Below are 23,974 nucleotides of genomic sequence, written 5' to 3'. Positions count from 1 at the left end.
CCTGGCTCCCTTGTCCGTCAAACAACACCCTCCCGTCGGCTTTCAAAGGGCAGCGCGCGTCTCTGCTTCTGCACTGTGTGTGAGTGTGTGTGTGAGTGTGTGTGTGAGTGAGTGTGAAATTACGAAAAAAGGAAAAAAAACAAAAAAAACAACAACTGACATCAGATTATTTTTTTTTGTTTGTACATCCGAATGTAGTGAAATAAAACAAAAATTCCCGAACGTGCGCGGTTGTTCTGAGGGATGGTGCGGAGAATCGGTCATGTGATGCTTTGATTATTTGACAGAGTCGTTCGGTTACAGTCACATGTCACGTAGCTTGATGGCGGTCGACTCACCAAAGGCACGTCCGGTCAGCTTTCTATCAAACCGTCCCTTGCTTTGTCACGCCAATTATTCCTCATCAAGCTTAGTGACGGGAGAAGGAGGTCGCACAGCCTCAAAGTGCATGTGATGGTTTGATGGAATCAGCCCCGGCGTCAAGCTGTCGCGGTGCCGGCTGCTTCCGACTGACAGGGCCGAGGACGGAGGGCGCTTGATGGGCTCGCTTCCTGCTGCTGCCATAGTACCCGGGGTGCCGGGCGGTTCGTAATTGCCTGTCCAGGTTGATACGAGACTTGAGCCGGGTCGTTGTCGAGCGGCCGGCCGGCCGTTGGGCATGAGGCCCTGACGCCGCAAACTTTCGCCCTGATGAGTTCCAAGCGGCTCGGGCGAGTCGACACGCGCGTCAAGAACCAGAGCGCCCAGATCCGGCGCACCACTCGACTGATTGCCCATCTGCAAGTCACATGGGTGCGGGTGGGTCAGGAAAAGAATCACGGCAAAGAAGCTCGCCATCCGGGCCTGTGAAGCATACAGCTGCAAACACGAAAAATAGGTTCATGACCACACCAAATAGGAAAAATCTACCTGGCCACCAAGGGGCGGAAGTCGACTACTGGATGAGCGCCGCCGCGACTCCAAGCCAAAAACTTGTCCAGGACGCGACTTGGAGTAGCGCAGGGTCGCGCCATGGCCTACAGGCGAGGATCGAGCCCCATATGTGGTGAGCTATAGACACACGATGGAAAGTCAAAACTGCCAAGTGCCGAGCGCACCGGTTGAAATGGGCATTCGCCCCGAGAGGGCTCGGGTTGATGGTGGGCGGGTGGTTGCATCGGGTCCCGGCTTGGCATCGTCCAAGAGCTGTTTACTGGCGAGGGTTCCTTCGAGCGCATACCGCTCCTCCGTGATCACCCGATCCAAAAGGCTCTGGCGCCGCTCCAAGCTGCGCTCTGCATAATACAAAAGACGATTCAAAAACTGCGCAACAGACCCAGCATGCAATAGGGCGAAGCGGTGAGTCTGCATCGTGGCTTTGTCGGCTCTCTAGCAAAGTCGACACGGTGGAGCACCGACGATAATAACACCAAAACGTGGGGTCAAGCTGCTGCCACTCACGCCCTTGGGCAACGTGCTGCCAAACCGAGAGGGATCAAACGTCGGGCGGCGGGCTTGGATGTCTCGGGAATCGGGCAGAGCATCTAGCTCCTCCAGCGGATCTCGGTCCTCGAGTGGAGCGCCAAACTCGCCGAGTCCCATGCTTTGCTCCATACCAACGCCACGTCGGTCATGGGCTCGCGCACTTGAAACCGGTCGCTTAACGGAGGACTCTGCGACACCAAAAACAAATGCAATGCACGTGAGTGGGCGCACACTGGTGACAGCGCGCAAGTCGGTCCGGTAGAATGCCCACCAAAGAGAAGGTCGGTTTGGCTGGAAATGTGGTGCATTTGCTTGAGCTCTGGGTGTTCTGTAAGCAGCTCTTGCAGGTCCTGCTGAACACGACGTGCTGCGGCCCGTACTTCCTCCAACTGGTCTTCATGCTGTGCATTCAGGGCTTGCATCTGATAGGCATGAAGCATGGCAAGATCCATCATTTCCTGCAGTGTAAAGTTGGCCTAATTTCATTCCGATAAAGCGTAGCATGGGTGAGTCTTGGCTGCCGCTCGCAACAGCTCGTACAACGAAGAGGCACGCCAAAGCGGGATGACCTTGTCCAAATCTTCAGAGTTGACATCGAGCAGGTTGAACAAGTCATCTGTCAAATCATCACACGTTTGAGTGAGCATGTCGGTGAGTGCAGCCCGGTGCGTGCGCAGGAGCACTTGCCGGCCATTTGTCCCTCTGATAGCTCGGTCGCCGGGGGATCTTGCATCGCCGCACGCAAACTAGTTCCATGGCAAGACAGGTTACAATGGTTAGAAACGGGGTGGAAAGCTTGTTGGGCAAGACAAACCACAAGAGAAACACACCGGCCACGTCGTCGAATGACAGATTGCGGTCGTGTCGCGTCATGTGGCCCTCTCTGCTCCACGCTAGGCCTGTCAAGCAAACACCAAAACATACGAGGTAGTGTGGTCAGCTCACGTATCAGCCAGGCAAGACGGAGGCAAAGGCCAGGCCACGCACGGTCGTGTGGGTGTATGAGCCAGAGTTACGCTGGCAATTAGGTTAATGTCCTCAACGTTGCGAGATCGAGCATCCGCTTCACGGCGGTAGGCCTGGTATCCGGCGGTCACGGGCAGGCGGATGCTAACACGGGCGTGGCAGGTCACGGTAATACCCACGTTCTCCTTGAATATACGGTTGCTGTGGCTCAGGCTCGCGTCCAAAAGAGGCTCGCAGCTGACCAGGCCGTCAACCAAACACTGGGCGTGTGGGCCCAACCCAGCACCAAAGACACGGATGCGAAGTGCATTGTTTCGCTCGGGCTGTGGCAGCACGAGCTCAAAACTACTGGTGTCTGCATCTGGAGGGTCATCAAAGGGATCAGCGGGCAAGCTGACTTTGGACACGGCCTTTGAGAGTCCATCGTGCAGCAAGGCGGCTTCCACCACAAGATCAGGGGGAGTGCAGTCCTGCCAGCCATCAATGAGGTGGATGACGAGACGCAGCGGGGCACGGTCACGTTGCTCTGCAGCCAGTTGCTTTTGCCCTTCCACAAGGCATTCACTGTAGTGGGTAGGAACGCCGGCCAAGTTGGCTTCAGGGGCAGTTTTTCGCGTGGGAATGCCGGCTTGAACAGCTTTGTGGGTAGAGGCGCGATTTTCCTCAGCTTCTTGAAGCTGGCGTCGCAGGGTGAGCACCTCCTTTTGCAGCCGTTCGGTGACGCCTGCGCTGCCCTCTGTCTCGCCGCGCTCCCGGGCCAACAAGCTGCGCACGATGGGGGGTACGCGGTGCTTGGTCACGGGTTTGACTGGAAGCGGAAGCTGAGCAGAGCCATCCGCGTCCTCGTCATCCTCATCATCGCTCAAGGGGTTGGCGGCGAGGCCGGCCATGACGCGCTGGCGATAGGCAGGCAGTAGCGAGGCCCACCGCCGACTGTGCGTTTTAATGGCCAGAACACGAAGCACCACGCGCTGCCAAAGCTGGATGGGTCGCTCCCGCTCAAACACGTCCAGAGCTGCTTGTGTCTGCTCCAGTTGGGTGAGTGCAATCTGCAGTTGTCGTTGATGGCGCTCATAGGATTCGTGCAAGCTGATGAACGCTTTGTTCTTGTGACCCCAGGGCTCACGGTAAAGATCAACAAGCCGGAGCATGTCCAGGGCCGGAACGGAGAGTTGTAGCATGGCAGCTTGCAAGGAGCCGACGTTGGCAAGAAGCTCGAGGTTGGTTTCGGTGGGTAGCTCCAGGCCCAGTAAATTGTCCTTGAAGGTACTCATTCCCTGCACCACGACGTCCAGCTGTTGAAGCGCCGTCTCAAAGTCCTGCGACAAGTTGGCAAACATGTCATCCGAGGCCGAGGGCATGGCCCCGCTCACCGCAGCGACCATGGTGCCGATGGCATCGGCCATGGCTTGCTGCGAGCTGAGAATAGTCTTGAGATGTAATCAAAATCCAACGCTGCGCCTGCGAGAAGGCGCAGGGTGGTAGCGCACTCAGCAGCAGCGGCGTGTAGCGTCTCAAGACCAACTAGATCATGATCTCGTTCAAGGCCGATGCCGAATGAAAGAATATTACACGGGCAGGGCGCCTCGTCTCTTGAAGCTACCAAGAATAAATCACACTAGAGGTAAGCAGTTTCAATCCAGCCCTGTGCAGGTGACCACAAGTACAATTGCGTGCTGAGAGGATACCAGCCGCCCGTCCCCAGCGTCGCGAGCCAGCAGCGCGCACGGAGCAATCGAACCTTTTTTTTTTTTTCTGTTTCTCGATCGTTGCCAACCCTTGTGCGATAGTGTATAAAATACGTCACTTTGCTTAAATCTCTCTCTTTCTCTCTCTTATGTGGTAGTTGTGCTTCTTTGACCGACCAAATCAATTCATTTTCTCTCTCTTCCCTTTCGTCTGCTCTCGCTGCTCTCTGCAGCTTTTCCCTTAATTCGTCTTTCAGCCCGCCCTCTCCTCTCTCATCGCATCTCCTTCTTGACTTCATTTAACAAAGACTCGGAAACAAACAAGACACCAATCCTCGACGGCGAGTTCAATTGATTACTTTCCAAAACGGGTTCAGCTTGTTAGTAAGAGTCCAGGGCGCACATGAACTGGTGGGCCACAACATTCAGTGCACGCAGGCGGGATGACGATGAGACGGGTAGGTGCGTCAACTTGGTGGCATCCAGTTGGTGCTTGGCCTCCCAGGCGGTGGCAACGTGGCTGGCACACTCGGCACGCAAAAGTCTATTGACAAAACGATTGGGGCGAACGAGCAGGATCAGGTAGGAATAGGAAACATGAGCACATGTGCCGGAGCCGAAGCAGCAAGCGTGATGACGGATTACGCACCGTCGCTCAGCATCAGAAAGACCAAAGCCTTCGAGGCTTTGCACAATGTTTTGCGATGCCTCCACCTTAATATCAGCGGTTGTGACGTCAAGCAGTTCCAACAAAACGCGCCCGCCACGCTCCCAGTGCTGAACTTGATATTGTTGGCGCACGCCCGCCTCGACGCGATGCAAAAAGCCGAGAAGTGTATGAAATTGGCGCGCTAGGACCAGCTGCACAGCCAGCTGCCGCATGACCAGCTGGTGCGCCCTGTCGTATTGATGAGCGCGGAGAAGATGATCGACGGCCACGGCAGTGTCCCGGCGAGATAGAGCATCTTGTGCCAAAGCCTCGTGGAGCCAAGTCTCGGGCACCTTGAGTTCAACCTTCAAAAAGTCACGCTCGGCTTCGCGGCACTCAGCAGTCAGGTGACGCAAGACCAGAGTACGCGCCGCGTGGGTGCGTGGCACGTCGTCACGCAAGTGAAGTAGGACAAAGACGGCGTGGCACCAAGCGCCCGCGCCTTCCAGCTGAGCGGCAAAGTCAGTCAAGAGCTGGGCCTCGGCGTGTGCATTCAATTGCGGGGCGCCCAGGGATCGGAGGATGAGGTAAGCCAAGCACGGCAGGCGCAAGTCATCCAGATCTGGGCCCACGGTGCGACCCAGCAAGGCCCGCTCCATGTTGACGTTGGATGGGCAGGCAAACATTTGCATGATGTTGAACAGCAAATCCCCAAAAAAGTCAGAGTTGCTGCTGGGCATGCCCGACGCATCATCAAACTTCTGCATGCCAAGCATTTGCTGTGCCTGCAGAGCTTCGGGGTCCAAATAACTCGGTGAAGGTGCTGCGGCTTCAAAGGTTTGCACCGCAGCGCCGGACTTGCTCCGGCCCGAGAGCAAATTGAAAGCAGATCGTGCGTAACTCTACCAGAGTATCAAGCAGCCACAAATGAGTTGCTTCAAAGTCCAACAAGGGCGCGCAACCATTATGCACGGATGCCAAGACCTGATGCAGAGGACACAAACGTACCCGAATGCTGTCGGCCACGGTCGCGGTGGAAGAAACGGCATACCAATGGTGGACCGCTAGCGCCGCTAGCCACGGTAAGCCTAGGAAACAGCAGTGCATAAATTCAAAGTTGAACAGCAGGTGAGCTGCCCATCTTCTTCGATACAAGCAAGTTCAAAAAGTAGAGTGTTCCTGGAGAAACACCGCTGTTAAGCAAGCTTGACCTTGGCAGGTTGGCAAACGCGTCTGGGCTTGATCCGGCCAAATCATAGCACCGGCCAAAACGGCATAAATGCGCAAGCTAAAAGTGGGAACACAGCATGCACATGCTTCGTGAGCATTGCGCCGCTGTTGGCCAGAACCAAAAGAAAAAGCACAATCCATGCTAGACTACGGCCCTTACCGGAGCGGGTGGATAAAGTCATCCGCTGCCCGCTGCTGCCAGTCTTGCAACTGGTTCAAGAGCCAGCTCCGCATCTTGTTGGCACCACCAGCTTGTGCAATCAGTAAACTCAAATGATGGTCCTTCTGGCTGCTTGCTAGCGACGCAGCTGACTCCAAATCGTGAACCAGCAGGGCACGCAGCACCTGAAGAGAAACAGCGGGGCAGCATGTGAGCAAGGTCAAGCCCAGACAAATGCTACACAGCTCCAGGGTCGAGCAAAGCGAGCCGTACATTTTGGAGGTAGGGCACATCATCGACAACAGAAGTGGCAGGAAGACCTTCGGTCAGATCGAGACGGGCCACGAGGGGAGCCACGGTGGCTGAAAGCCATTTCGAAAATGCTCGACGGCGTGCCATTGCAGCGGCGTATAGTGAGCGAGTGGGATCCACATGTCCGTGTGCGTGCATGATGAGCTGGCTAAGTCCCGTTTCAAGCTCCTCCACGCTTGGAGAGGTCCCAACCAGATCCGGAGGGCACCAGAGTGCTTCGATGAGCGTCCAAACCTGAAGCAAGGACCAAGGTGAGGAAAAGATGGCAGACATCCCAAACACACGTAACACATGAAGAGAAAGGGAATAGCGACAGTGAGGGGGGCAGAGTCTTTGCAAGCCTCACCTGATGATCATACTGCGCAGCTGCCTTTGTTGTGCCCGGCGCTGCTGTTGCAACAAGCTGTTGCGCATGGGCTGACAGCCGCTGACAAGCGTGCAGCGCATGCGATCTTCGCGTTGTAGCTGGGTCGGCACTCTGCTGACCACTCAAGCTCGCCCCCATGTGCGCTTGATGTGCCAGATTTTCATTGTATCCAGTCATGATGGCCGGGACCAACTCGGCGTCAGCGCGTAGTATCTCAAGCGGGGCGATGCTCAAGTCGCGCAACACTGCTGTCTCGTGTGCGTCGACAGCGCTACGCACGGGAAATGAATCAGGGGATGCGGACCAGGCATAACGATAAATTGGAATCCCTCGGCGCTGGCCAATGGCCGTGCCCTGGCCAAGCGGAGGTGCACGAGCATCTACGAATCCAACATGTTGTCGTGCACACAATGAGCGCCACCAAGTGCGAGACATGCCGACCAAGCAAAATTAGACGCTTTTTTTTTTTCTTCTTCTTCTTTTTTCAAGCCCGCAATTATTTTCCTTCTCACCTGAGATAGCAGCCAGGTTCAGAGGCTCGGCTTGATGACTCGGCACAATGATACGATTCAGATGCGTCCAAGAGCTGCACGAGGACCGGCCCAGCATTACAGCCGAATCCTTGGGAAGCCGTTTGTCTTGGTCCAATGTTTCAAGAAGGGCTTCTGGTTGCTTCAGTCGATCCGCCCCCATCTTCAGACGCTCCAATGGAGCAGGTGCCGGCAGCAGCACAACCTAATTTCACCCGTCGGTAAGAACTCACCCAGGAGAGGAAGACAAAATTTACAGTCTCGAGCACAAGTCAAAATAATGGTCGGTACCGACCTGCTCTGCATCCTCATCAAAACGGGCGGCTTTTTTGAGAGGAGGTAACGCCGCCAGCACGTCTGGCTCGGAGCGCGATTCCTCTGTCACAGCAGCGTGGGATCGTGCCGCAAATGGTGACGAAAACTGCAAGCCATCTTCGTCTTCGGGCGCACGGTGGGGAGGAGCCACAAAGCGCAAGCGGGTTGCCGCAGGCTGACTCTTCGTCGTATCTTGATAGTCTGGTTCGGCGAAAAGTTGATGTTTCATCGACTATGCGCGCACCCATTTGTATTTGTTGTGAGTTTGACGATAAGGAATCCTGCGACATCATTTGTCAACATTGGCTCACCGTGAGCGCTTCGGGAGCTAGGCCAGTGGCCAGAGCAAGACGCTGACCCGCCGACTTTTCCTGTGTACCAAGGTAGACATTCAACGTCAGTTTTTAGAAAAAGAAGGCGGGGGAGGGGGGGGGGGGGAGGGGGAAAAGATGTTTCAGGCACGACACCAAAAGCATAGTCAAATCCAAATCAGCGTCGATTGCCTTGACTCAGCGGTTAGAACCATTCAAGAACCATCCTCCCCAAAATGCATGCACACAAAAAAGAAATCTCGCGATCTCAAGACCTATGACTACAAGCCAAGCGGCATACCTCGCCGGCCCATTCCCAGTGCTGGCTAGAATTGGCTTCAAGATCTCGGTCCTTCAGGTCGCCCGACTCTTCCAAAACCACAGCCATGTCCTCAGCCTGATCATTGGCCCCACTGGCTGAGAAATCCTCATCCTCGTCATCATCCATACGGATGATGCTTGAATTGACGTTGGGCTTGACCAGAGGGCTGCCGTGTGCCTCTGGTGCCGAGCGCTGGCGCGCAAGGCCCGAAATCAGAGGCACGCTCGTTTGGCGAGCGGCAGGCTCTCCACTCTGAGCAGCAGCATCCTCCTCATCCTCATCGTCGTCCATGCCATACCTTGATGCGATGGAGAAACGATTGCAATGGAATGAGATGTTACAAAGTGGCAATGCGCGATGTGAGCAGCGGGACAAGCTTTACAAGGCACATACCGACTAAAATGATCCACCTTGAACTTCCAAGTTCCATTCTTGTACGATACAAAGTGAGCACCAGCACGTTTTGTGTTGGTTTCAACCTTGAGTCGGTACTTGGCTTCAGCTTCCGGCGCCGAAGAAAAGTCCTGAATGCCGCTGGGGAAAACACCATGCAGCTCAACGGTGGCGGGACGGTTAAGTCCTTCGCCCTGCGCTGGTTTCTCCGGATACTCTGGTGGGTAAACACTGATTTCCTTGCGCTGGATGCTCACAATCTCAGCAAAGTCCATGCCTTCGCTGAGATCGATGACGGCGTCAAACTCCACGGCACCAAACTCATTGGAAATCTGTGTGCGTACGGCACAACATGAGGTCGGTACGAAACACCTTGAAAACGGCGCAAACGTTAAACGCTGACTCCATACCTTGAGGTGAGTGACGCGGCGCAGGTCAGCAGCTGGTACAGCAGCAAGTTCCTCTGGCGTGTATGGGCGTGGGGCTGACTCGTGTGCGGATTGCAAAACCATCTTGTAGCCCTTGCGCAGCGTAAATTTTTTGACGCGCTCACCATCTTTGTCTGCCTTGGATGGTGCGACGGGCGAAGGAGTGGCAGCCTTGTCCGAAAAGTCCAAATGCTTTGGCGGCAAATCAAGGACAGACTGCTCGGCTCCTGAGTCAGAATATTGTGCGTCCATTGCGGTGACATTGAGATTCTTACTGCCAGCCGCACGCTGGGCCGGGGCTTCACTGCGCGCAGACGACACAAAGTCGTCGCTCAACAGCCGGTTGGGCACGTCTTTGACAGAGCCTAACGCGAAGTGTAAACGCGCAAGATTTGAGTCACAAAGCAAGTTATCCTCGCACACAAGAGATGGGGGCCACAACTAAAAGCGAATGAGGCCTCACCTGCTGCCGGTTTGAGCACAAGGCGCTTGATGTCGCGGCGTGGCGTCAGTTCGGAGACTGACAGGGTTTGCTGATCATCGTCGTCATCCAGGTTCTAAATCAAGAGCAGCAGGCAGGTTGGTCACGCTCCATGTTGACGGGCAAACGGGAATAGAGGTGCACACGCGCAAGGTACGAACAATGATTGGATCATGATTGACGGCGCGAACGGGGATGGTGCGGCGCGAGCCAAAAAGAGGAGGTGGCAGGGTGCGGCCAGCGCTGCGAACGGGTTTGGCAGTAGCGCTGCTTGGAGCATCACCAGGACTCTTGCTCTGGCGTTCCTTGTTGGAAAGTCGGAACAGCTTGCGATCACCGTAAGGGCTGCTGCCAATGCCTTCAGGGCCAACAGGGATGGGCACTGAAGGCTTGATGGGCAGTTCAGGTAAACCTGCGGACAACAAAAACGAGAAGCATGAAACATGAGACACGGGTGATCATTATCGGTCAGCATTGGTTGCCCACAACCGAGAAGCAGCTTACTCGGTAAGGCCAGCGTGGCACCAAGGTTGGCTGTCAAGTCCATTGTGCACACACCACGCGCGCATGAGCATGATCTTGCAATGCATGGACCGTACAGAAGAAATGGTGAGGCACGGTGACGTACCGGGCATGGTTGCGGCCATCATGTTTGCGCCCATGGCGGGCATGGTCATCGCACCAGCTGCATACAGCAGAAGAAGTTAGCTGGAGAAGCAGGTGAAACAGAGGAGTCACCAAAAGGTTCGCTGCACCACATACCTGCATTGGCCATGGGGTTGCTTCCAAAACCCGCAGTGGTTTGGGCACCTCCAAAGCCGCCAGGCTTTGCCATGCCAAAACCGGTATTTCCAAAACCAGAGGCTTGGGGCTGGCCAAATCCACCAGCCGCCTGGGTTTGTCCAAAGCCACCAGCACCAGCCTGGCCAAAACCGCCGGCTGCCTGTTGTTGACCAAAACCTCCCGCCGCACTAGTTTGACCGAACCCTCCCGCGGCGCCGGCTTGGCCAAAGCCACCGGCCTGACCAAAGCCACCAGCTGCACCGGCTTGACCAAAACCACCGGCCTGTCCAAAACCGCCGGGCTTCTGGCCAAAGCCACCCGCCGCAGCGCCTTGTTGGCCAAAGCCACCTGCAGTAGTGGCGGTCTGGCCGAATCCACCAGCTTGTTGACCAAAGCCACCGGCTTGACCGAACCCTCCAGCCGTAGCAGCAGGTTGGCCAAAGCCTCCAGGTTTGGCACCGAATGCACCGCCTGCGCCGGCTGCACCAAATCCCGTCGTGGCCGTGGCGCCAAAACCTCCGGGTTTTGCGCCAAAGGCGGAAGTAGTGGCGGTCGAACCGAAGCCACCGGCAGCACCCTGTTGTCCAAACCCGCTGGCGGCGGGCTGACCAAAGCCACCCGCGGCACCCTGCTGGCCAAAGCCACCCACGGCACCCTGTTGTCCGAAGCCACCAGGTTTGGCACCAAATCCACCGGCAGCACCGCCACCAAAAGCCTGTGTCAAATATGCAACCGCAATGAGAAGCCAGCAAGAAGAGAGAGAGAGAGAGAGAGAGAGAGAGAGAGAGAAAGCAAAAAGAAGAGTGGGCGCAGATAGAAACGCTCGCCATAAACATACAGAGGTCTGTGTACCGCCAAAGGCAGAGGTGCCTTGCTGTCCAAAGCCCGCCTGAAAGAATTGGGGGTAAGGATATCAGTCAGAAGGCAAACCCAAAAGCAGTGTTGCTGAAAATTCACCGGACATAGACTTACGCCAGGGCGATTGAAACCACCAGCACCTGCACCGGCAGCACCTGCACCAGCGCCAAAGCCGCCACCCATGGGCTTGGCACCGAATCCACCGGCAGCACCGCCGCCAAAGGCTGACGTCGTGGCGGTTTGCCCAAACATGCCACCGCCCATGGGCTTGGCGCCAAAGCCTAAGGTTCAATTCTGGTGAGCGCAAGCAGGCTAGGGCACCTCGTGGCAAAGATGGGCATGGTGGCGATGTGGCCTACCTCCTGCTCCCGCACCAGCACCGAAACCACCAGCCGTACTAGCAGGAGCACCAAAGCCTGACAAGCAAGACAAGAGGACATGTGACGAAACCACTCAGATTCATGGAAAACCGGCAAGGGAGAAAAATGTCGAGTGACTAGGTGGGTCCAGACACGTGATCGTACCACCAGCTGCTGCGCCAGCCATGGCTGGGGCTTTGCCAGCTGCTGCATAATCTTCAAGGCGTAGTTCCTACACGAAGAAGAAAAGGGTGCAACAGAATGGGTACCAAACAAAGCTTGCAAAAGACGACGAAACCACAACGCACCTCGAGAGATTTGTGCTCGTATTGCTGCATTGCTGAGATGCACTGATAGCGGAGAGGACCATTCTTGTTGCTGTCTGATGAACGGGGCTTGAAGGGGATGGCACGGGTGCCAGAAGCAGCCTGCTGACCCATGCCACCAACCTGTTGACCCATGCCTCCCGCTCCGAAGCGGCCAGCTAGGTAGAGTAAAGGATAGGAGCGTTTAGATTTGACGAGCAATTTTGGGCCAATCTATGCTCAACGCAATGAAAGGAAGGAAGGAAGGAGGAAGGGATAAACGAGAGAAGAAACGCACCGCCAAAGCCACCGCCAGCCGTTGCACCACCACCAAACGTCGAGGTAGCACCTAAAAGCGCAACCAGGGGCAAGAACCCACAAAACAACATCATGTCGCAATGCAAACACACGTGAGTCGCTGGTGATGGTGACAAGCTCGAATCAACCTGCCTGCGCTCCCATAATGTGATGGAAACGCGCAAAAAGGCTTGGCCGTCAAACAGGAACGCACCGCCACCAAAGCCACCAGTTGGCTTGTTGGCACCAAACATGCCACCACCAGCGGCAGCTCCTTGGCCAAAGCCACCCGCCTGGGCGCCAAATCCACCTTGCATGCCTTGTGCACCAAAGCCGCCGGCCGTGCTTTGGGCACCAAAGCCACCACCAGCACCTCCAAAGCCGCCAGGTTTAGCCCCAAATGCGCCGCCGGTAGCGCCGGCCCCAAAGCCGCCGGCCCCAGCACCACCGGCGCCAAAAGCCCCAGCACCGCCACCAAAGCCTTGGGAAGCACCGCCAGCGCCAAAGCCACCTGCAGTGCCCGCAGGAGCGCCAAAACCTGCGCACAAGGGCAGCGGGTGAGGCGGGCCACAAAAAACGCGTTGAAAGTGACGAGCATGCTGCCCCGTGGGTGTCCAAGTCAACGTACCACCCGTGGCTCCACCACCAAAGCCACCACCGCCAAAGCCGGTCTTGCCTATTGCCCAGGAGCATGCCAAACCCAAAGCGAAAGGAGTCAATGTCGGTCGAACCGCCGCTGGACCGCATGGCACCAAGACAACGCGCGTGCACGTTTCTGGCCGCGGCGGGCAGGCAAAGCAGCTTACCAGCTTGGCCAAACATGGTGGCTATTGAATCAAACCAAACTCAATCCAGAGGTGAAAAATACCGCAAGCCACGGCTCCTCTGCGACACGGTCAATGCGTCCCGCTTGAGCCGCAGCGGCTTGCCTACGCGACCAGGTTCACACGCACAAGAGGGCCAACCGTCATTTGAGCATCGTTCCAACCGCATCCGAAATGAACGCCCGGCCAACACCTTTGCCACGACACAGGGTTATCATCAAACGCTTCTTCGCCCGGTGCACATGCAGCAGCAGTTGCTGAACGACCGCCTGGTGGCCGCTCGCACCAACCAGTGCAAGACCAAATGACCGCTGCCCTTTCTCCTCACCAAGGCCGCGCTCACTGACAGAGAGAGAGAGAGAGAGAGAGAGAGAGACAGAGACAGAGAGACAGAGACAGAGACAGAGACAGAGACAGAGAGACAGCAGCCAGACCACATGCTAACGCCAACGGCCTTACCGTCTCAAGACGAAAAATATCAAAAAAGAAAGAAAAAAAGATGAATTTGAAAGAGAGAGGCAAAAGCAACTGAAATCACGTGCTACCAACTGTTACAACTTCGTCGATTGAATTTTTAATAAGGGTCATGATACGACAACTTTAGACGGTAAAAGGGTCGGGCCCTGCTTCCCATAGGTGTCCAGACCTGGCGCAGATGGTGCAGCACGCCACCGTGCCATCACGTCCCCGCTCTGCGCACTGCCGTCTTCAAGAGAAGGCAGGGATGATGATCAGTGACGCCAGACGGGAAAAACGTCAAAGAGCTCGCCCTGCAAGGAGAAATAGGGTGTGTATCGGACTGCCGGGTTTTCGGTCAGGACATAGTCGAGCGAATTCGGGGCTGCGGGTGCACAGCCCGTCACGGTCACGGCCAGGCGCTTGGGCATACCCACACAGGGGTCACCAAACAACGCATCTGAGGCGGCAATGGCGCAGGAAGATTGACCACGGCAGAGCGCCGTCACCACCTGGACACTCTCCGGGGCATGACAAGCAGGATCAACCACGTAGTTGCCACAGGTCCCGGTGGGATTGCCAAAAGAGGCGAAGGAAACGTTTTCGATCGTGCCACCGTGCGCGCATTCCAAAAACAGTGTCCCATTTTCAAAGACAAATCCACCGTTTGTGGTGCCGTCGGCAGGGCAGACGTCCCGCGTTAAAAATGAAGCCGGATCGGACACTTGGGCGCCTGCGGGCAGCGCCACGTCCACCACACCGGTGGTGACATTGACTGGGCCCGTGGCCGCCATCAAAATCGGCCCATGCAAGACGCCATATCGCCGAGTGCCGTTAACCTGGGTGAGACCCGTATACAGGTGACTTGTTAGGGCGGCCTGCAGGTTCAGCTCCACGACGTGAGATGTTGTGCCACGTGTCACGCTCAGATGCACAAAGGTGCCTGGAGTGCCGTGAGCCGCCACGGCCCCATCCACACGCACGTCCACTGTGCCCGATTGCCAGCTGGGGATGCGCACAAAGACGTCCAGTTGCCCGCTGCCAGCTGCGGCGATGGTAATGTTGGCTGCCGAGTCGTAAGGAAATACCGTGTCGATCACAATATCCACATCGCCCGCCGTTTGCGGTAGATGGGCACTCGCAGCCGTATACAGGTTGACAAACACGGCCGTGCCATTGTAAGAAAAGACGTATTCGGGCAGGCTGCCTAGCATGCGCGTGCCTTGGCCCTCACAGCAGGTGCCCGTGGTAGTGGGAACCTGCTTGTTCTTGTGCAAAAGTGCAAAGTAGCGAATGCCCAGACCGTTGGGTTCTTGGTTGGCCACGCCCACGTTGAAGATCTCGCGCTCCATTTCCGTCACAAAGGTCTCGTTCAAAGGATCCAGCCGATGAAAGCGCTGATTTAGCTTGAGCCAAAACATGGAGCCGCAGAGCTCACCCGTGGGGTGTCCCGTCACGTCACGCACGTACGCAGAGAACCATTGCTTCTGATGCTCAAGGTCCACGGACGGACCTTGACAGGCAGGTGCCTCGCCATATCGCAAGGTCATGCCCTCATGATGCTGGTCCGTAAAGTCCAGATAATAAGACCCAGGGGGATAGGAAACGGCCCATGGCTCGTTGATGGCAATGCTGCCGCCCAGGTGAATCCAGTGGTGCCAAAACAGGTCCCAGGCCCCCTGCACCGCGTCCAGATAGGTGCTGTTGCCTACCAAGATACAGCGTTTGAGGTGGATAAAAGTGCGCGCGTGCTAATCTCTGATAACATCCACCTGTGTTGTCTAATTCGAGTCGCTAGAAACGCCCTACCTGTCATGATGTACATATCCATGTAGGCCTCGATCCCGGTGAGCTAAGAAAAGCAACAAGGTCAGCCAGCCCACAAGAATGGCGATGCGACTTTGAGAGGCTGTCGCTCATGATAAGCTGCAGCTGGGCCTGAAAACGCACTTCATAGTTGTGTGGAAACCAGTTGCGGCGCCAAACAGCAGTTTGATTGCGAGCGGCCAGCTCTCGCAGCCACCAATCCTCCTGCATCAGTTTGCTGACAACCTCAATGTCCTGCTGAGTACCCAGCTCGGTCAGAGACATGCGCGTGTTGTGAATGATGCCCTAGGTTTGGGTGGGGTGAGAAAAGAAGCCGTCACGCGTCGGTGAGGGAACTACAGGCAAGTTGCAGAGATGGCGCACAACCAAAGGCGCCGTATGTCTTTTGAACATGATGGGCAGGCCTACAGACTTGATAAATGAGGTAGATGCCATGGCCTTGGGTATTGGGGTTGGTGAGACTCGAGGAGGTGCGGTCATCAGGAGGCAGATACAGTGGCAGCCAAGTGCAGTTGTTGAACCAGTTGAGATGGCGGCGAATGAGGGGAAGCGCTTGCTCATTGCCGGCAATGGCGGCTTCCAAGAGACCGTGCGTGACCCAGGACGTGACGTAGTCGGGGTTCTCGTGCGTCCAGGTTTCGTTCCGTGCAAAGCCCATGGCATAGCCATCAGCCTCTTGCTCCTGCAGAATGCCCGCCACCACCTATGCAAGACTCCACTCATGAGCTGTATTGGCACATGCAGCTCATAATATGATTTTGTCTCGGGATGAGTAGCTGTTTTGCGCCTATGGGAGGGCCAGCTGTGGTGGAGCCAAACGCTTGGGTACCTCATCCATGCGCGCGCGGAGCGTGGCGTTGGCCATGGGCCAACGGCTGATGCCGCCCGATCCCATGAGAAACTCTCCGGCCAGGCTGCCGCGGAGATTGGCATCCCAACCCCAGCACTGGCCTGGCGGATTCGGGTTGCCGTTGCGCAGGCGGAAAAAGTAGAGCAAATCGTCGGTGGGATGACCAAGAAGGTAGATGATGTTGGCATCAAAGGCACGACGCAGCACTGAACCAGGCGTAAGCGTCACGTTGCTCGTTGGGACCTACGGGTGGGGGTGGGGAGACAGCATTTAAAGCAGTGCAGACAACGGCTCGTTGGCACGTGAACGGGGACTTGAGGCGCACTTTAGCGAGAAAGGCTCGGCATGATCCCCACCTCGACTTGGAAAGGCACGGCTTGATAGGCTCGGGCATCATTTCGTGGCTGCAGACGGTGATAGTAGCGAGCTCCGGTTGCGTCAGCGATGGCGTAGTCGACACTCCACTGGTTGAGCGTGCAGGTGATATTGGCACTGTCCCGGCTAAAGGAGATGCACGCAGCATCCTGCAAACAAGCGTCGGCACATGCTTGGTCGCTGGCTGCAGGCAGCTGTTTCAGCGCCGCGCCAATCACCTGCGCATCAGGCACGGGCCCGAGAAACCCTTTGATCGCGGTGCCCGAGGGTTCCCGAACCGATTGTGCAGGCCGCAACCGATCCCCCGACGCCACAGGCTTTCCCCAAACCTGCCCGACCCCCACCAACACCACCCACACCACCCAACAGCCCCTCATCATCCCCTGCCTTGCCACTGCACCACACCCGATCTCCCGCAGCACCTCAGCACCTCATCCAATCAAGAAGAGGAGGAGCAGGAGGAGGAGGAGGAGGAGGAGGCCAAAGAGTCACTGACATCAAGCTCTCAAAAAGCGCTTTTATTGGTCTCGCTTGGGCATGTTGATGTTTGTTCACACACAGCGCTTGTCAGACTTTTTATTTTGTGTGTGTGTGTGTGTGTGTGTGTGTGTGTGTGTGTGTGTGTGTGTGTGTGTGTGTGTGTGTGTGTGTGTGTGTACCTGCGGGCGTCTCCTCTCTCTCCTCTCTCTCCTCTCTGTCCTTTCGGCTTTCTGGTGAGAGGGTGCTTCGGTTGGGTCTCTGGCCTGTCACCTGTCTTTGTGAGACTCGCAGGTTATCTTGTCATTTCTGCCGGTTCATCTGGCAGCTCGGCAATCAGAGAAAAGACCGATGAAACTGAAAAGTCTTGGCCAATTTCATATGGGGGCGGGGGATGCGACCTTATTGTTTGGCTTTCTTGGCGTCGGGTTCGGCCGCGCGGGCGGCGCCATTGACATCTGGTTGCTCTGGGTCGAGGCCGAGCTGCTTCATGCGGATGAACATCTCAAAGAGGTAGTCGTAGCACTCCACCATGCCCTTGGCCTTTTGCCAGGTATCACCCCAGACATAAACGCCATGGCGTCGCACCAGCACCGCACAGGTGTCGGGGTACTCTTCCATGCAGGCAGCCATGCGACTCTAACATGTGTATAAATGGAAGCACGCGGGCAACCCAGATGAGTACGCTTGTAAGAAAAAAAAGTCAAGGGGCAAGTCAAGAGGGTCCGAGAGAAAACAAGGGCGCTCGTGTCACTGCGCCTCAAAGTGGCCGACCTGCAATTCAGCCTCGCGCGCAGTGTTCTCGATGATGGGGATGACAAGCGTGTCGTAGTAGCTACATGCAGGAGCACACGTCAAGTTGCGGTCCCACAAGGTGAGACACCGTGGATGAGGGTCAGCATAAACCAAAGGAAACCGCGACGACCCTGTTCAACGCACCCATAGCTTTGTCCAGTACTGGCCTTGCGGATGCCCTGCGTGCCCAGATGAGTACAATGTGAGATTGTGATGAGCGCGCGGGGAATCGTGAAACCGGGTGCGTCAAGGGCAGGACTGGGTCGCCGTCGCGGTCTGCCGACCTTGATCATTTCAATATTGGTGATGCGAAGCTCCTTGTCGCAGAGCATGGTGGCCAATACGGCGTTGGGTGAGTGGGAATGCAGGCAGGCCCCGGCCTTGCGCATGGTAAAGGCATTCATAAACAGCGGCGTGCACTCGGACATTTTGAGCATCTTGTCGGCCGGCGGCGTCTCCAGCACGGTGCCCGCTTCATCGGTCACGAAAAAGTCTGCCGGCTCGATGCGCTCCTTTTGAACACCACTGGGAGCAATGTAAATTTTTCCCCTGTCCCGCAAGCAAGGCAACGAGGCCAGAAGCCGACCTGGTCAGCCGTGTCATGGGCGCAGCAAGGCGACAAGCAAGCAAATCGATGGCACACGCGAGCAATTCAAAGCACATGCGGGGCGATTCAAAGCACAAAATAAATGATCAACGCACTCGTGCTTGATGGAAATGCCACCACCCGTGCCGGTGACCCAGCCATTGCGGTAAAAAAGTCGGCACAACTCGGGAATCAGGTTGCGAGGATGCTCGGGGCCATAACGATCATCAAAGTAGCGCGCGCTCAGCGCCGCTGGTTCCGCAGCCATCTTGCTCCTCAAACAGGCCACGTTCAATCCTACACCACCACCACCACCTATAACCCCACACACCCAGATTCAGTCTTCTCCACACACAGCCTGATCCTCAACCCTCGCTCTTCGCCCAGATACACTCGAAGCCCAGAGCGCGACGAGAGAGCGAGAGAGAGAGAGAGAGAGAAGAGATGAGACGAGAGAAACGAACCTGGAAATGTAAAAAGACCTCTCTTATCTTTATTCCATCGCCCTCATGACTCTATCTGTCTCTCTCTCTCTCTCTCTCGCGCGCTCTCTCTCTCTCTCTCTCTCTTTTGCAGCATGTCAAGGAGACGTCAAGTCTAACAAACACCACACTTTTATTAACACTAAAGTGTAATAAACATCTCATTTATTGTGCATCCCGAGGGCTTGGATTGGGATGGCGCTGGACGGCGGCGCAATGCTGCTGCTGGCGCGCGGCGCCGTGAGCGCTGATGGTCGGGGCATGACCGTGCATGCCTGGGATGCGGATTCAGGTATGATGCGGTGTGGTAAAAGCATTGATTTGATCCGACTGAGGTGTTGGAAATGCTTCCTGGGATGCAAATCTCGACGCCTTTGGCTGCCGTTTGAAAAGTCACGTGGGCTTGGTGTTTTTTTTTTTTTTGTTTTTTTTTCGGGGAACAGGCACGACCGCTCGAATGTACAAGGGTCAGGCCGTGGCCCGCCATGCACTGTGGGCTGGGTCCCGTGGCATGTGCGCTGCTCAACAGGACAAGGGTGCCATTGTCTTTTGGGGTTGGCAACAGGTGAGACTGTCCTGATCATGAAGCCAAGCCATCATCGTTGTGCCTCACCCTTGTGTGCCTCACCCATCCATTCACACCCTGATGGTAGGAAACACCCATGATGAAGATGCCGCTACCCGAGCGAGCCACGGCCGTCATCTGCTCCCAGAAATATGACCTGTGCATTACTGGAACGGCCTCTGGAGCCATCTATGTCTGGCAGGTCTGCATTGTGCTACCCAACACTTTGCGCAATTTCAACCCCCCGCCCACCGTGACCGGCGACCCCTGGCCTGCTCACCCTCCTCGCCATCGGATCGCCCCACTCCTCCCGACTGTAGATGTGTACTGGCTCCCTCGTACAACACTTGAGCCATGCTCACTTCCGTGCCATTACCGGTCTCGCCCTCACCGGAGACGAACTTAGCCTCATCTCCATCAGCGATGATGCCGCCGCTCGCGTCTGGTCCCTCGCGCAGTCAGTGCTTCCTCCTTCCCAATGGTCACATCGGGGCTCCTACGGCCCAACCTCTCATCAACCCATCATCTTGGCACTCCTCTCCATGGCCTTTAGCTTGGTTTTTGGCTTCTCCCAGCAGCTCTCGGGTGAAGTTCGCCCACGACATGTGTTCAGCCACCATACACTCCCCGTCACCGATCTAGCCGTCTCCGCTGGTGCGCCCACCTCGTCTTTTCTTTCTGCCCCAACAGCCTCTCGTGCCCAATAGCCCACGCTGGCCTGACACACCGCTGCTTATTTCACACAGGCCCTTCCTCCACTGCCCGACTCGTCACCGTCTCTCGTGACCGCCATGTTAATGTCAGCCTTGCTTGCCCTCGCCGTCGCCGCCTGCAGCCCCGTCATCAGTCGCCTCTCCCAATCTCATCCTGCTCTGCTTGTGCCACCCTGGAGCACAGCTTTACCACTTGGGTCTGGGGCAGCGCCTAGCATGTATCACGTTTGCCGATGACCTCACCAGTGTGGCCCTGGATCCTGCCGAGCAGTATTTGTATGTGGCCAGCAGCACGGGAAGGGTCTACCAAGTTTCACTGCATGATGAGGTATTTCTACCACTTGATTGCACGTTTTCCACCTCATCTCTCCCTGAAAGGGCTGGTCGGCACTCTTTCTCAAACTCCATCGCCTCGGTCCGGCCGCTACAGGTTTTGGAGCAAGCGAGTGGCCTCATCTCACAAAGCCAGTGTGCCCGTCGCGTTCAAGCCCACGAGTACGTAAATAATGGTACCGCTTACTTTGCACACGTTGCACTGTACATGCCTCTTGGGGCGCTTTCTCAGGTTACATCTCGACATATGAACACATCCACGTGTGCCTCTGACATTCTGGCTCGTTTGTCACTCGACCCTACGCAGACGGCCCATCACCTGCGTAGCGGTCGTTAGCAACGGCGCCCGTCTTGTCACAACCGACGACGCGGGCTGCGTGCGACTGTGGGATACGGGCAGTATGCAGGTCGTCAAAACCCTTGAGGAAGGCAGTACGTTCTTCTGCCGTTCTCCATGGCATCACGAGGTGCACACGCTCACTCATCGCACCTTTGGCCGTCATAGCATCATTGGCGGCTCTCCTTGTGAGCCCCTCACAGTGGCTTGAGCCAGCTGTTGCCAACGTCAGTCTGCTCATCCATGCTCGCAGCCCCGGATGCCACATCGACACACTACCAGTCCATGCTCACAACCGCTCGTGCGCAACCTATAGCCTGCTTTACAATTGAAACTCTTCCAACGAACGCGTCAAGAGGATCAAGAGTCCGACGACCGGCTACGCGTGGTCATTGCACCGACGCAAGAACCAGTACGTATCACCAACTTGCGGCCAGTCCCCGTGCTGTTGTTGCTGCATCAGCACCGCTGACCCCGAAGTTGTTGTTTTTGGACTGAGCCTAGACTAGTACGCCAGTTTTGAACACCACGGTCCTCGAGGCTGCTCGTCAGCCCGAAGGTGCCTTGCATGCGGCTGCACCTAAAAAGGGTACCGAAACAGGGCATCGAAATGCTCCCGCCACGTCGAGTACATCCGATGAGCCGTCAGCGGTCGAGGAAGATCTTCGCCGCGAACTGGCACGCTGGAAGGCGCGAGCTCAGCAGCTTCATACCCTGGCCCAACAGGTGAGGGAATGACCCGCAAGAATAGGCTGGATGCTGGATGTGCCTTGCTTATCGTCATTTGTGGTTCTGCTTGCTAGAACTTGAAAGAGGCGTTGGACGAACTGCCACCCTTCTTGGCCCGCCCCGAGCCTTCAGGTAAAGACTGGCATTCTTTGTGCGTCGAGACTTTCTGTGTTTTTGTGAAAGTTTTGATCCGTGCATTTGCGGTTGTCTTGTAGATGAGAGTGAGTTGACGCCCGAAGTAGCCGGAAATGGGCCAGAGGGCGCATCGGGGCAGCCCAGCAGCAAGCGCAGCAAGAAAAAGAAGAAGAGCCGTGCTCGACAAGGGAGCGCCTCGTGATGTTTTACTTGATAGCGTGCACAGACTCGAGCCTCAGTGACCATCAAACCTCGGAGCTTGACCGCATGAGGTCTAGCAATGTTTCAATCGACTGCAATTAGAACTCTCCACTGGCAGATCACATTCAAGTCGTTCCATTACATGCTCGGCAGCCCACATTGCAAGCGTTATCAGGTCCCGTCATCTTTCAAGGCATCTCTCTTGCTCAACGAATCACGTCTCCGCGAGTGGGATCGGGGTGGCTGCCTCGCTTGACCGAGTCGAAGCTGCCGCCGTGGCTGTCTTCTTTACCTTGCGCTTACGTCTCGAAAACGGCGTCCTACACTCGCCCGTTCGATCAATCAGCCGGAGCGCTCAACAACAAAGCATGGAAAGCAAGAGAAAGGTATTCCCATCCCTCGCTTTAGCAACGCCACGGACAAGGGACGGAAACCTACCGGCAGGATGGGCAAATGGCAATTTTGCTGCAAAAAACTGCATCCGACACATCATCAGAGCAGAAGAATGAACATTGACGAATGGAAAAAAAATTAAAAGAGGGTGGGTCTGGGTTCAGAAGCGGGTGCAGGAACGCGCGTACTTGACAAACAGACGGAGCAGACAAAGCCCTGATCTAGTGCTTGGCCATGACAAAAGCAGGTGCTTTGGTAATTGACATCGTGCAGCTCTGGCTGCACCAAGGTCGTCCTTGTGGCGGGATCTTGCGAGAAAAGCTCCTAGGGAAAGGCTCCAAAAGTGAATAAAACAATCGTCTGTACAACGTGGCATGATGGTCAATTGGCAAGGCAGATTCGCACCAAGAGCGCTTGAATGAGGCCTTGCGGTTGATCGAGGCACAAATATATTCCTCGAGAGAGCTCGCATAGCTGCTCCAGGTGCCCGTGCGGTGCACTTAGCGTGCACGCATCCACTGGAATAGACTAATGGACCAATGTGCATGACAGGGTGGCGGGGTGGGTGAGGCAACCGCATGCGGCTGGCCGGCCGCATGCACAAAGCAACAAGGCAAACCTGTTTTTGGGTGGCAAAGGCTACATTCATGAGTGCAACGTAGTGGGCACTGTGAGCGGGGCTGACGCTGAGGCATAGGATCCGGGAGGCCGAGGCCAACTTGCGGGTTTTTCCTGGAGCCTCACGATCTACAGTCCCATCGCCAGCACAACATGAGAAAAGCCGGTAATCTCCCAGTGCCGGGTGGAGAGCTCGAGCCGTACCAGCCGGGTTTCTGCGGAACCGGTTGCAATCTAGAGGTGGAGCAGAGATGCAGGTTGGGCCGAGCCAGTGTGATGATGCGGGCTGACAGGGATGCACGCTCACGGCGCCGTCGAAGAAACACGGCAACAGCAGTCAACGCACAGCAGGTGGCTAATGTTAAAGCACCGGGCAGGTCCGGAGGCCTCTCAATATCGCAGGCTGGCACCCAAGGCGGCGCGTGCATGGTCAGCGACATCACGAGTTTGTCCACCCAGTCGCAAGCCGTATGAAACTTACGTTGTCCCATGAGTTCAGCGCAGCCAGACGAGAGCCGCTGCGCAACATCACTCAGCGCTCGCGGCATCCCAAAACGTGGGTCGTCGGTGGTTCCCAAACCAGATAGAGTTGAGGCACTACCCTGAAGGATGTAGCGACTGAGAAGAAGCAGGAGAACCCTGTTAGGAGGCCGCCAAGTCGGAGGAGCGAGCCCTCGGGAAGGAATGGTGCCTGTCGAGCAGACCTGGCAGCAGGAAGTGCAGCAATGACGGCGAGTTCATTATCGGCGTGATTTGCAAGATGCGCATTACAGAGCAGGGTCACGGCCCGCAGGGCCTCGTCCAGGGAGAGGGACTATGCATGCCATGGCGTTGAGCAATGAGACAGCAAACACAGCATAGCAGCAGGCGGCCTGCTGCGTTGCGGATGATCCAACAGAGACGAGAGAAAGGCCGAGCAAGGGCTCACAGACCGAAGCAAGGGCGTCCCAGGCTCGAGGGTGCAGATCCAGCACCACGGCCAACACCGTCCCTGCACCCGCGAAGAACAAGCGCGACAAATCCAAGGAGCATCAACAACATCATCAGTCCATCCGAACAA

General features: G+C 56.3%; 4 protein-coding genes across 4 annotated transcripts; 1 reads left to right on the top strand and 3 right to left on the bottom strand.

Moving 5' to 3' along the window:
- Positions 1-393: 393 nt before the first annotated feature.
- On the bottom strand, positions 394-3,836 carry MONBRDRAFT_39180 (uncharacterized protein; the record flags this gene model as incomplete). Its single annotated transcript, XM_001750422.1, has 7 exons — positions 394-858; positions 910-1,016; positions 1,098-1,302; positions 1,441-1,652; positions 1,736-1,940; positions 2,034-2,210; positions 2,481-3,836. The coding sequence occupies 7 exons, from the start codon at positions 3,834-3,836 to the stop codon at positions 394-396; spliced, it is 2,727 nt and encodes a 908-aa protein (XP_001750474.1).
- Positions 3,837-4,451: 615 nt separating this feature from the next.
- Positions 4,452-16,930, bottom strand: MONBRDRAFT_34592 (uncharacterized protein; the record flags this gene model as incomplete). The annotated part of the gene is made up of 33 exons (XM_001750421.1): positions 4,452-4,662; positions 4,768-5,669; positions 5,776-5,855; positions 5,979-6,055; positions 6,158-6,342; positions 6,431-6,703; positions 6,816-7,216; positions 7,349-7,571; positions 7,662-7,913; positions 7,993-8,052; positions 8,294-8,612; positions 8,708-9,039; positions 9,118-9,500; positions 9,599-9,692; positions 9,778-10,028; positions 10,245-10,301; positions 10,379-11,288; positions 11,372-11,538; positions 11,617-11,673; positions 11,782-11,848; positions 11,925-12,100; positions 12,220-12,270; positions 12,433-12,756; positions 12,847-12,894; positions 12,950-13,045; positions 13,371-13,482; positions 13,843-15,206; positions 15,308-15,350; positions 15,449-15,610; positions 15,738-16,028; positions 16,155-16,418; positions 16,532-16,768; positions 16,880-16,930. 33 exons carry the CDS (start codon positions 16,928-16,930, stop codon positions 4,500-4,502), a joined length of 8,472 nt encoding a protein of 2,823 aa, XP_001750473.1. The 3' UTR covers positions 4,452-4,499.
- A 499-nt stretch (positions 16,931-17,429) lies between these two features.
- Positions 17,430-18,676, bottom strand: MONBRDRAFT_29994 (uncharacterized protein; the record flags this gene model as incomplete). The annotated part of the gene is made up of 5 exons (XM_001750420.1): positions 17,430-17,666; positions 17,802-17,862; positions 17,967-18,001; positions 18,107-18,371; positions 18,525-18,676. 5 exons carry the CDS (start codon positions 18,674-18,676, stop codon positions 17,430-17,432), a joined length of 750 nt encoding a protein of 249 aa, XP_001750472.1.
- Positions 18,677-19,085: 409 nt separating this feature from the next.
- MONBRDRAFT_29993 (uncharacterized protein) lies at positions 19,086-21,250 on the top strand (the record flags this gene model as incomplete). The annotated part of the gene is made up of 10 exons (XM_001750460.1): positions 19,086-19,182; positions 19,334-19,455; positions 19,544-19,657; positions 19,776-19,912; positions 20,009-20,109; positions 20,291-20,496; positions 20,599-20,663; positions 20,809-20,933; positions 21,007-21,065; positions 21,155-21,250. Coding segments are annotated over 10 exons (1,122 nt in total), but the record flags the coding sequence as incomplete, so codon positions are not given.
- Positions 21,251-23,974: the final 2,724 nt, after the last annotated feature.

The sequence above is a fragment of the Monosiga brevicollis genome, genomic scaffold (genome assembly GCF_000002865.3).
Source record: "Monosiga brevicollis MX1 MONBRscaffold_41 genomic scaffold, whole genome shotgun sequence".
NCBI classification, from domain to species: domain Eukaryota; class Choanoflagellata; order Craspedida; family Salpingoecidae; genus Monosiga; species Monosiga brevicollis.
This window is presented reverse-complemented; position numbering and strand designations above follow the sequence as displayed.